The 16,213-nt window shown below is 42.5% G+C and overlaps 1 protein-coding gene across 2 annotated transcripts in view; it reads right to left on the minus strand.

The window, feature by feature from the left end:
* The window catches only part of SLC13A1 (solute carrier family 13 member 1), a 94,477-nt gene that overhangs the window by 41,213 nt on the left and 37,051 nt on the right, over nucleotides 1-16,213 (minus strand). For both annotated transcript variants that reach the window (XM_019543446.1, XM_019543447.1), the window contains exon 2: nucleotides 5,418-5,551. In XM_019543446.1, the coding sequence (XP_019398991.1) occupies nucleotides 5,418-5,519 (102 nt within the window). In that variant the 5' untranslated portion in view covers nucleotides 5,520-5,551. The remainder of the gene's footprint in view (nucleotides 1-5,417; nucleotides 5,552-16,213) is intronic.

Consider the following 16,213-nt stretch of genomic DNA (forward strand, 5'->3'; position numbering starts at 1 on the left):
GTGCATTTCACTGCTTATACAACTGCATGTCGTGCAGTGCTGGCCACCTCGGCTCATGTGCGGAGCAGACTTGATTAACTGAGTCTGCTCCAAAGTGGCAGATATCTGGCGCATTGTGGGGAAAAAAGGCATGTATATAAATGCCTTAAAATAGTTTTGCTTACATTTGTTCTTGAAGGGTTACAACTGTGGATGATGGAAAGTAAAAAGAGATGATCTCTCCTTATTTTTATCATATACCTCCTTTGTAAGTGTCTTCTTTTTTTTTTAAAAGAAAAAAGTGTACTGGCGGTGGAAGCAGAGGACGGGGACAAAGGAGGAGTACACCTTCCTGACCTGGGCTTGTAGGGATTTGGTAAGGGAGGCTAAAGCTGCACTGGAGCTTAGATTAGCTACTGGGATTAAGGATAACAAAAAGTCCTTCTTCAAGTTTATAGGTAGCAAGAAGAAGTCTCAGGGTAACATTGGACCCCTACGGGGCGGGGCAGGGCAGGGCAGGGCAGGGCAGGGCAGTTGGTGACAGATGCGCGAGAGAAGGCAGAACTCTTTAACATGTTTTTTGCCTCCATGTTCCTGTCTGCTGACAATGGGGTGCTCTCGGATGATAGTGCAGAGAGGCCCAGGAAGGATGCGAGTCCCCCGACTGTTAGTTTAGACCTAGTTAAGGATTACATGGAGGGCTTAGATGTATCCAAGTCAGCGGGCCTGGATGACCTTCATCCGCGGGTGCTGAGGGAATTGGCTGGTGTCATTGCGGAGCCATTGGCACGGCTGTTTGAGGACTCCTGTGCTCGGGCCAAGTCCCTGAGGACTGGAAAGGGCCAATGTGGTCCCTATTTTCAAGAAGGGGAGGAAGGAAGAGCCTGGCAACTACAGGTCAGTCAGCCTCACTTCTATACTGGGGAAGGTCTTTGAAAAAATTATCAAGGGCCACATTTGTGAGCGCCCTGCAGGGGAAGTGATGTTGAGGGGTAACCAACACGGGTTCATGCCAGGCCGATCCTGCCTGACCAACCTGGTCTCTTTCCATGACCAGGTAACAAAGAGCTTAGATGTGAAGGAAGAAGTCGATGTCATCTTCTTGGACTTCCAGAAGGACTTCCCACCCAATTCTGGTGGGTAAGCTGAGGGACTGCGGCATTGACAAATGCACAGTCACATGGGTGGCAAACTGGCTCCAGGGGTGAACCCAGAGGGTGGTGGTGGACGGGTCGATGTCGACCTGGGAGGGTGTGGGCAGCACAGTCCCCCAGGGCTTGGTCCTTGGGCTGGTGCTGTTCAACATCTTCATTAGTGACCTGGACGAGGGTGTGGAGAGCACCCTGTTCAAGTTCACTGATGACACCAAGCTGTCGGGTAAAGTGAATACACCGGCAGGCAAGAACCGCATCCAGGCAGACCTGGATAGGTTGGAGAAGTGGGAGGATCTGAACAGGATGCGGTTCAACAAGGACAAGTGCAGAGTGCTGCACCTGGGGAGAGGGAACCGGCATTATGGTTATAGGTTAGGGGCTGACCCTCTCGGCAGCACAGAGGTAGAGAGGGATCTTGGAGTCAGATTGACTCCAGGATGAATATGAGTCCCCAATGCGATGAAGCTATAGGCAGAGCCAACCGCACCCTGTCATACATCAACAGGGGCATTGCTAACAGGTCCAGAGTGGTCTTGCTTCCCCTCTATGCAGTGCTGGTCAGGCCGCAGCTGGAGTACTGTGTCCAGTTCTGGGAGCTGCACTTCAAGAGGGATGTGGGGAACCTGGAGAGGGTCCAGAGGAGGCCACTCGTATGGTTGAGGGCCTCTGTGGCCAGCCCTATGAGGAGAGGCTGAGGGACCTGAATCTCTTCAGTCTCCACAAGAGGAGACTGAGGGGGATCTTGTGGCTGCCTACAACCTTATCAGGGGCCAGCAGCAGGGACTCGGGGAAAGTCTGTTCACCAGGGCCCCCCTTGGAGTCACCAGGAACAATGGCCACATGCTAAGGGAGGATAGGTTTAGGTTAGATATTAAGAAGAACTACTTCACTGTAAAAGTGGCCAGAGCTTGGAATAGGCTTCCCAGAGAGGTGGTGCTCTCACCTTCGGTGGAAATCTTCAAAAGGAGACTGGATAGGCACCTGGCTGGGGTCTTATGACCCCTGCCACCCCCAGTGCTCATTCCATGGCAGGGGGTCAGACTCGATGATCTTTTTAGGTCCCTTCCCACTCACTGAGTCTATGATTCTATGACTCGGTGCCAGGGCGTAGGCACTCAAAGCCTTCCAGCCCTATGTATCTGGGGAGGGCTCCTGGTCCATGTGGGTGGGGAGATAGTAGGACAGGGCTTCATGGATCTGGACAGCTTGCTGTGGTACAGGGCTGGGGCCACACACACTGGTGGAAGGCTCGCCCTCTCCCCCATCCCTGTGCTGCGAGTGCCCAGTTCATAGTCAAAGTGCTCCCCGTGGCGGTCCAGCTATCATCCATAGGGCTTCATGAGCCAGGGCAGGAGGGGAACAGAGATTTGTGCAACAGGCAGGAATGGTCTTTATGCGCTGCGTAAAAGTCAGTGACACAGTCATGTTTCAGATACCTAAGTTTTCTCTGTGTGTGTACAGAGTGCGTGCACACATACACACACACACAACACAACTGAACTCAGGTGTCTTGGACACACACATACACACCTACCTACACAAAAATAGAATCCAAACATCCTGACTGCTCACACACCCACAGAAACCCCAGGCATCCGGGACACACACACACACACACACATGTGTGTGAACACGCACACACAACCCAGGCATCTGGGGCATGCACACACACGGTGGGCGTAGGGTGCACTGGATGATCATGAGTGGGATGGTTGGCTGCTGGCTCATGGCCATGAGTGCATATGCCATAACAAGCTGCTGTCACATCAAGTCCAGGTGGGCAGCTGTGATATCTCACAGTCTCACACAGGGAGACCAACAGGACCTGCCACAGCTCCTGGGTTTCCCTGCTTGCTTGGGTGCACAGGCCAGGAAACGAAGGCACATGCAAATTACAGTGGTAGGGAGTTGGGGGCATGGTGTGGCTTGGCCATTCAGCTTTGCACAGGAGTCTTCAGCAGCCCAGGGAGCCCACTGAGTGCGCTGAGAGGCATGTGAGTGCCCTGCTACCTGCTGGGCTTGGGCCATGCAGGCAGGCTGTGAGCTCCCCCTCCTCCCAAGGGCTAAAGTGTGTTCTGCTTGTTCCTAACCTAACCTTGGGCACTTAGAGTAAAGCTCGGAGGTTAGAGCACGTTCACCTCAGCCATCTTGAACACCTGTTCTGAGCCTATTATGCCATCCTGCTCTATCTTCTGCCAGAGACAGAAGTAAGTTTGCCAATTAGGACTGTTGTGGTATTATAACAACTAGAAGGTTTTTTTCATACCCAAACTATGGTGTTAAGGGTAATGGAAGCATTTAGCTTTTAAACTTTAAAAGTGGTTACTAGCAAAGATTAAGAATTACTTATTAAATATTGCTATTGCCATTAAGTGTTTTAAATCCCCACTACAGCTGGCCAGCTCAGCTGGAAGCTGCAGAGAAAGGGTAGGCTATAGACACATAATCACTCTGTCTTGACTTCATCCCTCATGAGGAATAACAGTGCTAGGAACACCAGAAGCATGCCCTCTCTGCACTTCATTTGCCTTTGCCACTAGCATTCAGCCAGGGGTCAAAAGCAGTGATGGTCTTTATGCTCCCTCTACATAATCTATAGCACAGCCCCACCTTCAGTATTGATATATACAAAAATACATTTTTAATTTAATCCAATTTCACTCCACTGGAATTTTCTGTGTTTGAGTTGGATCCAGTGGTTTGGGCTATGTGCCAAATTCTCTGCTTGCAGAAATGGTTCTGGTTCCACCAAAGGCAGTACCAATTTATACTGGCAGAGATTCAGCCTTACCTTTTCCCCTTATTTATGCCTGCCTCTTTCTTTAAACAGTATCTCACTGAATACACTTAACTTCAAGATATACATGTTCCTTTCTAGTACGTTGTTTTGACCAGAGCCAAGAGGAATACAAATCAAATGATGCTGTTTTAATTAGCAATGGGCTGAATGATTAAGAACACATTTAGAGTGAGCATAAAACTCAAATCACTCTACTGCTCAGGGGAAAAATCTTTTCATTAACATTTTGACCAATGTCTAACAAATGACCTATTTAGATAAGAATGGAAACGCTAATTTTGTGTTAATGGTAAGCATGCCACCATTTTCCACAGCAGACATGATTTGGCTTCAGATGTTCAGTTAATACAAACACCATAGTATAAAGCACTGATTTTATTAACAGAAATTGGATTTTTTAATGCAGATTCTAACTTTTGCTGTTAAATTATACAAAGCAAGAGGTTTTCTCCCTTTCTCACCCAACTTTAAAGTACTTGCTGAGCATTTCTTCTGAAGGGCTCAATGAGATACATTTAAGAACAAGTGAAGAACAGAGCAAAGGTTATCAGTTTCAAGAAAAAAGGGGTAAAAAGTAATTATAGCAATGGACAAGCATAAGATATATGACAGTTATACGGGATATCATGTCACACTTGCTGATGTTTAAGATCAGAATTTTTTCTTTATTTCTTTTTACATGGTTGGGTGGGTGGGCAGGCGGGGGAGGGGGCTGCAAGGTAGAATTTGGTCTTTTCTTTAGCAAACTCCTTCCTCTGCACTCTGGGTCTTGGGAACATGGGTTATGGATAAGCCTACAAATTTATGGGGAAGGACTGGGACACATGCTGTGCTGAAGACATTGTGAAATATCTCAGCCCCATGAACTGCATTTCAAGGCAGCTAAATGAAGGCACTTTTAACCTTCTGTCCCACTCAATTAAACATGGGGATAGGCTTCCACTCTGGTTCTTTTTCCTCCATTGTGACTGCAGGTTAGACAAGAGTTAATGTTTCTGTTTTTTTAAAGTAAAAAACAGAAAAGAAACCATAATTTCCCTCCTTTAGAATAATAATAAAAAAACCCAGTAATCTTTAAAAGGCAAAATACAAGGGAAAAAAATCTTAAAGCCATGGAAAAATACACTGCAAATAGATCAAGCTCTTTCAATGTGACCAAAATTAAATACTAAGGGCAGGATTTTCAAAGCCGTCTGGATGATTTGGATTTTCAGTTCTCCCTATTAAATGAGAAATCTAAGCCTAAGGAGAGAAAATAGATATGAAGCCAAATCTAGAATAACTGCCACTGACATTTGCATTATGGCTGTTCTATTTTAGATATCTCTGTAGAAATGCCATTACAGGATAAGCATTCATGATGCAAACATATTTCATAATTCATGATGCAAACGTACTTGAGAAGCTAACCTTTCTGAATGTGCATCGGAGATTCACAGAAACGTATAGGCATATATAATTGCCTCGTATACTAGGTCACTTACTTTGGTTCTGATGATGAGTGGCAGTGGAAGCAAGAGCAGTGGTGTGAGGAGAATGAGCAGGAACCTTCGAAAGACCAAGAGCTGACTGAAAATCTTCATCATTGGTGACTGGAGGCTCAGCTTCCCTGCAGAAACTACCAAAAAATCAGATGGCCTTTAAGTAGCTGCCTCGGATTAATATTTTTCTAAACTATCACCTTTAGCCATTGCAAAAGATGGGCTAGTGAAGCTCAGTTAAAATTAAATCTTGTTCTTTATTGTTTTAGTGTCTTTATTAACACTAGGGAGATAAAGTGTATGTTCACCAATAACCTGAGACTAGATTTTTCCCTTCCTTGTAAGGTGAGATGTTTCCTTACAATTTTCTTTTGCCCTTGAAAATGTATTTTGATAAACTGAACAGGAGATAGTGAGCCAGACATGGAAAGGTGTTAAGAGATTTCTAATAATTCTTGAACTGAAGATAACCCATACCGAACAGGAAGCATTTGCCCTCTTCATACATTCAGGCCCAAAGACAGGTTACCTCTTTATGCAAATGCACCTTCCAAGTAACTCAGGAATTTTAAGTACGTTGGCAGAAGAGGTCTGTTGATTACTGCTTCACTACTTGTATGTGAAAGAGAAGCGTAAAAAGGGCTTTAGAAACTGAAAAGAAAACCAGACAGAGCCATTGTCTCTGGTAAAGGTAAAAGCAGAAAATGGCAGGGATGAAAACCCCTCCTGATTAGGAAGAGGGGGATAAGGATGAGCAATGATCAGAATTACCTAAGGAAGGGACTTTGTGGTCACTGTTCCCTCTAAGCTGAATAGTGTGTGTTGCTGCACAAGCGTGCCTGGCAGCGCAGCAATAGCACACCTGCACGGCCGTGCACGCCACGTAGCTTAGGGAACACTATTTGTGGTAATGCGGAATTTTTAACTGATGAGATATTTATTGGAGGAAGAGCATGGAAGGACACAGTTCATCAGTGTATGGGGGACATTGCTTCACTTCTGCTTCACATGGTGGAGGAAAGTACTGGGGAAACAGCTGTTTTAAAACTGGGAGGGAGGGAAATATTGTGGAATCCAATTGTGGAAGATAATGGGGCAAAAGCAATTATGAAATGAGAATATGCAATCTTAATGAAGGGACTCAGGAGCAGAGTGCTTACAGCATCCAGAAACTAGTATGTCAACCACACTAGATTAATGGGCCCTATATGCTCAGGTAGACTGACTTTTTTTTTGGATCATTCCCACTGAAGAAGTTGAGAGAGCAGCAGAATTTAAATAATGGATTTCAAAGGAGCCAACTTCAATAAACTGAGGGAAATGCTAGGCTTTGCTTCTCCAGGTGATAATCAAACTGGTGCAGAAGAGCTGCCAGTTACTGAAATAGATTATATTAAATAAACCACAGCAAACTAACCTGATGAAAAGGAAAAATTAGAGCCTAACTATCTACATTAAGACCCCTTTAAGGGCTTGAAAATCAAAAAGGAATCAGGCAAACTATCCTCCATAAAGAAAATTCAGTTGACTATTCAGAAAATAGCTTTTTAATTATCAGCATGGTAAAATGTTGGAACCAGCTGCCTAGGAATGCCACGGACTCTCTTTCACTAGGTCTTTAAGAACACATTTGGCAAACTTCTGTTTGTTATTCTGCAGACAATACTTTATCCTGTCTCAGGGTAGGGTTTGGATTAGATAACCTCCTTCAGCCCCACATGTCTATGACTTTACAGAACAAACACCTGCCTTCACCATCATTTTCTTCTTCTAGCTAAAACAACCCTGCAAGACCCCAAAGTTTTGATTAATCACTCAAATCAAAAAGGTTAGGACCAGTGTCAGGCATGGGAATTAATTTCCAAAGACAGTCATTGTGAACTTGCACTTCTGTTAAGTAAAGGTTGAACAAATGAAGGGAATACTTCAAGAAATCTAATATGGTTAAAAAGCAACTATAACAAAACCTAAATGGCTAGTACCCCTACAAGAAGTAGAGGACTGAAATATTTCTTACCAGCAGAGATGAGATCTTTATTGGGGCAGCAACTGCAAAATGCCCGGACTGAAAAGGCTAGCTGCAAAATTTCTGGCTAAATAATAACATAGATTAAACAACTGACCAACAACTTGATTGCCGTGAATAGAAAAAATGTAGGGAAGAACAAGAAAAGCAACACAGAGCTTTCTAAGACAGGAGCTGAAAAATCACCCTAAGAAGGTAATCAAGGGATCCCAGACTGGAAATTGCCCATTTATATGTGGAACTGGGTCAGCTAGAGGACTTGGGTAAGACCAGACATTCACAATCGTTTCTACCCTGACTATAGTACACATAGGTCCAAAGGAAGGAGGCTAGATTGTCCCTTTCTGCTCAATAAAAGCCAACTCAAAGCGAGAAATTTCCCTGGGAGTTATTCAGGAACAAACAAAGATTTTCAGGATAAATCAGCAATTAACCAATTTTACAGATGCTCAGATGGACTTTGACTTGAAAATATATATGATCAGTGAAAAGGGCCAAAGGGGTTTTAAGAAGCTATGAAATTTGACAAGAATCTTACTTTTTCTCAGTAACAGAAAAGCAGAAGGGGAAGTGTCTACTAGTGAGGAACAAGGAAACTTATCACCATGAGCCATGTAAGTACAGCTTAATTTGTATGAATGAGAATGGACTTCTCATTTGGTCCCTGACTTTTTTGAACAATAAGAAAAACGGATAAGTTATCGTAAAATAAGGGGAACTGGATGTAATATAAACATTAAAAAAGCAGCAGAAGTTCAGTTCAGTGCTGAAACACAAAAAATAGGCCACAAAAAGTAAAGCTTACAAGACTGGACAGACGAGCATGTCAGAAATGTCACAAAAGTCCATTGTGGAGTTCAGAAAAAGGGGTGGGGGACACCAAATGAAAGAGACAAAGCTTAGAGATCAAACGATTGACCCGCGCAGTTTTGTTTAGATCTAGGCAGCTGCATGACAGTAGCAGAAGGTTAGAGTTAAGTAACAGGAGCTATGAAATGCACAGAGGTGACTGACAATTGGCTCAAATAGCAGCTATTACACCAGACATGCCAAGAAGGTTAGGGAACAGAAGACCCAAGCTGAATTATCTAATTCAGTAGTTCTCAACCTTTATTGTACAAGGACCCATTTGTAAATATTGATGGCCAGTCCTGACCCAGTGCCTTCACTCCTGCCCCACTGCCCCCAGGCCCCAGCTTCCCAGTGTGTGGGGCAGGAGGTGTGTAAGTGGGGCAGAGGGGGCCCCAACCAGCCCCCCTCAGGCTGGAACTCTGCCAGCCTGCAAGGGACAAGCCACGGTTTCCCATGTTTTTCTTCTTTAAATAAGAACCCATTTTTTAAAGTTTTTTTATTGATTTTTAAAGTTTGTCCATGACCCTTTCATATATTCTTGCAACACACTTTTGCCTCACAACCCACAGGCTGAGAAATGCTGATCTAATTGAATGCAAATGGAAACAACTGGGGCCTGGATAGCTGTCTAGAAATTGGATACAAAAACAGGATCTTGAAATTCAAGTGAAAAATGAGGAGAACTGATGTAGTAGATTACATTTATAAATGATCTGGGTTTCATTTCAGCTGCTTGAGAAATGCCAAAGCTGGGAGCTGGGAATTTCAATCAAAAGTGCAAAACAATCTGGAGTTTCTATCTCCAGCAAAAGGAAATACTGATAGGAAAAGATTAGAGATCTATCTGGAAGAATAAACACCTCATGAAGGATAATATAAGTAAGGAGAAAGTCTACCAGGAATGGGAAAAGGTTGATCTGCAAAGACAGTCATTTATTGGAGATCAATTACTGTAGGGATAAAGTGAGAATTGCCAAAAGTCAAGCTGATTTAGACCTTGCAAATGATATTAAATATTTTAGAAGTGTGTTAATCATGTGAACAAAAAAGAACTAACAACAGATACAGAAATAAAATGACTTGTCTCATGTTACACAGGATACCATTGGCACGGATGGGCACAGAACCCCAGGAAGTCTTCTCCAGTGGTTATGATGCCTCCCTTCAAATTGGTGGTGATATAAGAAAAAAGATGGCAATGTGCTAGGCCTTGATAAGAATTTTCTTCTATAAACAGCATAAATAGCATTGAGGGAAGAAAAACAACTGATGTCAAAAAAAGACAACAATATCTACACGATTTAACAGCTAGAGCAGTAGACAGTGCTACCCATTCTCTTTTCCAGGTATTGAATGGCATCAGATGATGTCAAATGCTTTTTTGGTTTCATTTTTTATTCCCTCCTGAGGCACAATTACTTCTAAACTTATCAGAAATCCATTATGGAGAATGAGATCAGAGTGGAAAAAAAATAAAACCAATCAGAAAAAAGCCTCTCAATGGAATTTTAATAAAATGGGATTTAGGAATCTGGACTGGAAGACATGGGTTTAACACCTAGGCATGGATTCCTCTAAAAACATTTGGTTGAAGTAGGTTCCTATGATCTCTCTGCCTGATTTTGTATGGGCTACTAGAAGATTATGATTTTTAACATTTTCCTTCCAACTGCCCTAGGGCTTCTGTTTCTGTAAAAGGTGGAGAGAAAGTGATAGCAGCAGAGGACAGTCCATGCACAACCTCTGGAGAAGCAGCTTGTGGGGTCCGTGTGAAAAAAATCATGTTTACCATGTAACCCTGTTATCCACCTCTCCCCTGAGTAGAAGAAACCACTCACATTTTCCATTTAGGTATGCCATGTAAGTTTTGGATGGAAAGGATTTCACTTGCATTCAATTTATGCTGGTTTAGTATCTGCAGAGCACATTTGATTCAATAAACTTGTTGCACTCACCTAAAGAGTAACTGTGGAGATGCAAAATAAAACTATTGGGAGCTATGCATTGCAAGATATTTTGTAGTTCCTTTTAATTTTGGTAGTCATGGAACCCTATTATGCCTAGATCAGCCGTGGTTTAGGCTGAGCTGTACCTATAACACCCCCTCTGAGTCAATTTGAAATGATGCTGTCAGGCTTCAAATCTTCAACTCTTTGGGGCAAAATGGTGATCTTTCCTTCTTTAAGACTGGAGGACATGGTTAAAGCCCTTCTGTATGTCAGAGGCCTAACCTGACTGGACTCGGTCGAAGCAGTTCTTACTTTTGGGAGCTATGAGCAGTGATGAATCTAGTGATAGAATCAAGTATTGTTTTCACAGTATTCCAAATACTCAACTTTCCAAAGATGAATATTGTTTAATCCTTACAGTAGGAACATAGCATAGCAAGCAAAGGGATTTTAAAATAATAAAAGGCACATGCATTTGATTGTCTTATCTAAAGTTTACCATCTCCCCAAAAGCTTAGGCAGACTCAGCTTTGTCAGACCCACCATACCAGGTCTGTCTCTGTGTCAGTCTGCTCCCCATAAGCAGCTCCCTGATATCTTACCCCTTCCTCTCTACAGTGACTTTTTAACGGTTAGCAGAGAGGTACTTAGCTGCATCAGTTTGAAGTCTGGCAGAAGACAAGGTAGATCTACACCTTACAGGTTAGCCTCCCTTTCATTTTTAGGATTCCTGGAGAAGGAAAACAGTTGGGCAGTTTTAACTGGAGCAAAGGAAGTGTACTCTTCACAGTTAACTGCTGACCTGTTTATTAGGAGATGTATTATCTGAACCCATTGCATTATCTCCCAGGTAATCATCTAATAGCCCTGTTATCAGAATATGCTATCTAGCTTTATAGTACATAGCTCAGAAGTGACATGAATTCACTGTGTGAACAAGTTTTGAAAAATATTTGTTGCACTTCAGTGTGCATACTGCATGCATAGTTTAATAGCAGGAGATAACACAATATAACATTGTGTTTCTCACAGGTCACAGCATTTACTCTAAAGATATGCAGAGGTGGAGTAAAAATCAGGTTGAGGTACTGCTATATTTTCCATGATCTTGTCACATGCTGCCTTCACTAATTCAGGTCACTGGTCCTCAGCGTTTATATAGCAGTCCCTGATGTGAGATTGCATTGTCTTATTACATAAGCCACTATACCTTGGCACAATAGGGTAAGGTAGAGAAATACCAATAATCCTAAGATTACATTTCTTCAGCTAAATAATACAAACAGATTAAATCCTAATTACATTACTGTTGAAGAATGGTTGTCCAGATTCCCATCTTGTCATGGGCGAACCAAATCCTGTTTGTTACTTACACTACTCTCAACAAATTCAATGAACATTTTGCATAAACAAAGAAAGCTGGACTTAGAACTTTGCCTCCTTTCAAGTCACATTATATATTATAAGGACAAGAATTACTTTATGGTGTTTGTAGAAAGCATACAGTCATATGCCTTAAGGTTTGACTCATCACTGTGAAGTTACATGATTTCTTTGAAGGTAGAATTTGTTTTATAGGGTGCGGCCAACATGACAATCATGGTCACCTTGGCCTCAGTTGAATCCAATCAATTCATTTACTCCCATGGGTTATAGTTAACATACTTTATTTGGGAGCTGCTGTACTAAATCATTGTAGTTCCATAGCAAGAGCTATTTGCTTGGCCTTTTTGAATACCAATAATTCTCTCTCTACTTCACGAGGGACTACTCCTAGGAGCTTCAGGGCTTCTACTTGCCCCTCCTACTATGGCTTCAATGTTGTGCACAAGATTTTCTCTTACCCTTCCTCAACATTCATCAGGTCCTTCAAACAGGCTCTCATGAATTTGCACCTGAATACTGAAAAAACTTTCCCATCTTACCATCAGACTTGTTCTGCCGTAGAATAGCTTTCTAGCTATCTGTTGATCCCTCTCTCAGGCAAAGGGCTCAAGTTACAAGATATAATGTCTCTGAGCTACATGCATGTGATTCTTAGGTTACTTTTATACAGTACAAAGGTAGGTCATGCCAACACATGCCAGGATAACGCCACAAGCACTAGCTGCTCAATCAGAGGCAGTGTTGCTGCATTAGCACAGCATGCATGCAGCATTGCATTGAAGTGGCTGTGCTACTGGTTTGGGAGCTGGCACACATAGAACTGTGATGGCATGTCCCAGTCATTTAGCATGTGTGTAATTGCTAAGCCATGTCACAGTATCCTCAGTGGGCACGTACAGTTCCTGTAGTCTTCCACTGAACTTAGTCAGCAGGAAGTCATCAACAATATGAGACATGGTGCGTGTTATGCCACAGCTATAGTCTGGATTGTTGTGAAGATCCCAGTGGTGGAGGTTGGCTGCACACAGACCTTGCCCTGTCTGGAACCCATTCAGCAAGGCCCACTGACCACATGGAAGGCTGAAGCCATGTGGGCAGACTGTAGGATCTGTGATAAGGAACTTGTTTTGTGGTAATGTTGATCTCCATTCCTCACACCAGAGGGTCTCCACCATGTGGTCCTGATGCAGCAGTTTGGACCACAGTGAATATCATGATGGTAGGTGTGCAGCAGGTAGATTTAAGAGATCATCATACACTGGCAGGCTTGGATTGGTGTAGATCTTCTCCAGTAGCTTGCTAGTTGCAACTTCCCATCAGATACGAGGGGGAACAATGTTGCTTAGGACCGGGTGCCATGGTAGAGGGTTGGCTGAAGAGTTCCCGAGATGATGCCCATTGTTGACTGTAGCTGCACATCAGCTAGTTGGTGTGCGATGACCAGTTCCAGTTTGGTATGCAGTACTCTACCATAGAATATGAGATGGCAAGAGCTGACATCCTTAGGGTTAAGGCTCTTGTACCCCATGATGACCCAGCCAGCTTAAGGAGGTTGTTGTGTGTTGTTTCTTTCACTGCTGTCTTTTTCAAGTGTTCATGGTAGCTCAATGTCCAGTCTAGCATCACGCCCAGGTAGACAGTTGGCAATTGATCAGTGTTCATGTTGCGCCAACCATCAGTATCTGCCCCACACCAAGGAAATCAGTGATCCTCCAAGTGAACTGAATTCTGAGAACTTTTCAAGGAATCCCGGTGTTACTCCCACTGACCATCCAGATATTGTGCAATCCTACAGCTTTTGTACCATTTTGCCTGCTCTCTCAATCTTACAACTTAACATTGAGGGTCTGTCAGCTGCCAAATGAAGCATGTTCCAGTGCATGGCACTGTATGTGGACATAGACTTGGTCATGTGACTCAAGGACAAGACAGAGCTTGAACCTTAAACTAGTAAGGGTACACCTACATTGTGCAATGCAACACTGTGAAAACTAGCTCTGACTGAGCTAGCAGTATAGCTGGGTCAGCTCTACCTGGACCAGTTATCCTCATTTGTTACTGCACAGTCATTCAGTACTTGCTAAGTACTTGTTACTGCACAGTCCTGGCGGTGCATGGGTCATTTTCAACTGTGCTGTGCAGTAGCTCATTGTTACTGCACAATAGTGTCAGTATCATGGTTTGTGCCCACTGATACTGTCGCCGTAGCATCTCATGCTATTTCCTAAATCCAAATTACACAGCTTGCCATGGTTCTCTGTGGACATACCAGCTCCTTCAAACTAGCACAGGTACCTTTATATAAAGTTCCATTCCACAATGTTCACATACAATAATAAGCCTAGCTCACTCTGTAACATTTTTCTTAGACAGTGCCATCTTACATTTATTACTTGTCAAATGTTGACAACATAGTTGGTGCTGTACCACTGTTACAGCCAAAAAGATCCTATACAGACTAAAAGCTTTGTCTTTCTAGAGGTACATCAGTATCAAATATATTCCACATACAACAAGGTGCTGACTTGTAGAGTGCACATCCCTTTGCATACTTCTTAACCTCACAGTGTGCAAATAATGCTGTCTTGACTTGGAAAAAGCCTCTAATAATTTTTTGTTGGGACCTTTCCTTTTCAGAACAGGCATAATTTAGCAACCAAAATCTGAGCTACAAGAGCAAAAAACACCCTAAATCAAGCACCTTGCTCTACCATTGCTTTTTAGTGCTGCTCCCCTCATTGCTTTTGATATAGTGGCATCAGGGTCTCTGAGCAATCACTCCCTCCCTGGGTTTCCATTTCCTGCCCTCATTTGTCCAGGAAGGGCAGCACAGCTGTCGGTCATAGAAAGCCTTTTATTTGTGTAAGCTCTTCCTTCATGTAAGTAAAATATGTACAAACACCCATCTGTAAGCATCTGAGTCAGTGGCATTATGCTAGATCGGGAGAGTCACAACTAAGGGACACTATTTACAGCATTTCATTGTTTGGTAGCTTTAGAATCCTTAGCCATGGCACTTATTTCAAGTGATGAAAGCCAATTGCAGGCAGCATAACTCTACTTTCAGGCAGCATCAATTACCCCATGGTGATGGCATACAGAATTTCACAGTTAATCCAAATATATCCATGCTGACTATGTCAGAGTTGTTAGGTCAATCTGTGTTACTGTCAGGGTATAATATTAATTTGACAAAAAATCTGAGCTAATAGCATTGATTTATATTCAGAGTAACTGATTAATCAAATTCCTCTCTCTTGGAAGAGACTTTGCGAATAAAGAACCTTGAGGGATAATACTAAATTGTTCTTAGTGAAACAGCAAATTTGAATCATGGTGGTTTGCCACAAATTATTTAAAAGTTTCAGTAGAGAATTCTCACTAAAACTGTCTTCAAGGAATAAATTTGGTAACCATTAAAATACAACAGTTCCCACTTACTTATTCACTCCCTAGCTCTATAAACCCTAGAGGTCCTTTATTGCTTTCACAGTTTGCTTTCTTCTTTCAGTGAAAGATATATTTTTTCCCAGTTGCTGATAACATAAATTAACAGCCCTTAGAGGTCTTTTTCAATATTATCCCTCCATCTTCTTCTTGGTCAATCATAAGTTTGAACACCATAAGAATGACCTTGTAAAAGATATTTATGCTGACATTCAGCCTATCTCTGTGTGCAGGGCAAGTCCATATAAAAGTGTCATATACAGGAATAGGTAGGCTGTAAAAAGCAAGATAAAACTAGATAATTTTTGTATTCCATCATTTCCCTTTTTCACAACTGCAGCCATCGCTACTTCCTTCCATGCCACTGAGTTAATTTATCATTCCCATTTTCAAGAATTCAGGAGGTATATTCAAAATAGGAATGACTACATAAACTTAACATGGTGAAAGGGTTTGTGTATTTCAAGAGCCTTAAGAGGTATGCCAGTGGCATCTTGCACCCAGTACAGTCTCCTAAGATGAATGGGTCAATGGATAAAGGACAGAGTAAGGAGTAAACCACTGGTCATCCAGTTTGGGGGATGTGCATGACATTAACATCTTTACCCTATAAAAAAATACAGTTGCTAAGGAACTTAAATAAACCAAGCTTAACTAATGGCAGAAATGTTAACGCAGAAAGGACCAGGCCACACAACTTTCACTGACCTTAGTGAAATCCAGTAGTCAACTTTGAAAATATCAATCCCTCTATGTGTCTATATAAGCTATCAGAAGGATTTAAATTAATTTTAAAAATGTTAATGTTGCTACAGTGTTAATAAAAAAAATCTTTGGAACCATCAGAATTCCAATTTAAATTTTAAAGTATTTGAAATGTATACAAATATTGAAAGGCTTAATCTGGATATTTGAAAATTACTAAACCTTTGTATGAAGACAGCAAGCTGTGATTTCCGTGTTCAGCACTAAGGGTGCTGACAGACATGCAAATCCCCACTCTAACTCATGGCGCTTCACATAAAGCACCATGAGTTAGAGCAACCCCTTGACCCAGCATCCATTCGCTTGTTGGATTGGATTGCGGGGGACAGGGGAGGAATGGGATGGTGGATCAAGTCTGCCTGCCTGTTGCATGA

This window comes from Crocodylus porosus, unplaced genomic scaffold, assembly GCF_001723895.1.
Source record: "Crocodylus porosus isolate Cpor-Errol unplaced genomic scaffold, CroPor_comp1, whole genome shotgun sequence".
NCBI lineage: Eukaryota > Metazoa > Chordata > Crocodylia > Crocodylidae > Crocodylus > Crocodylus porosus.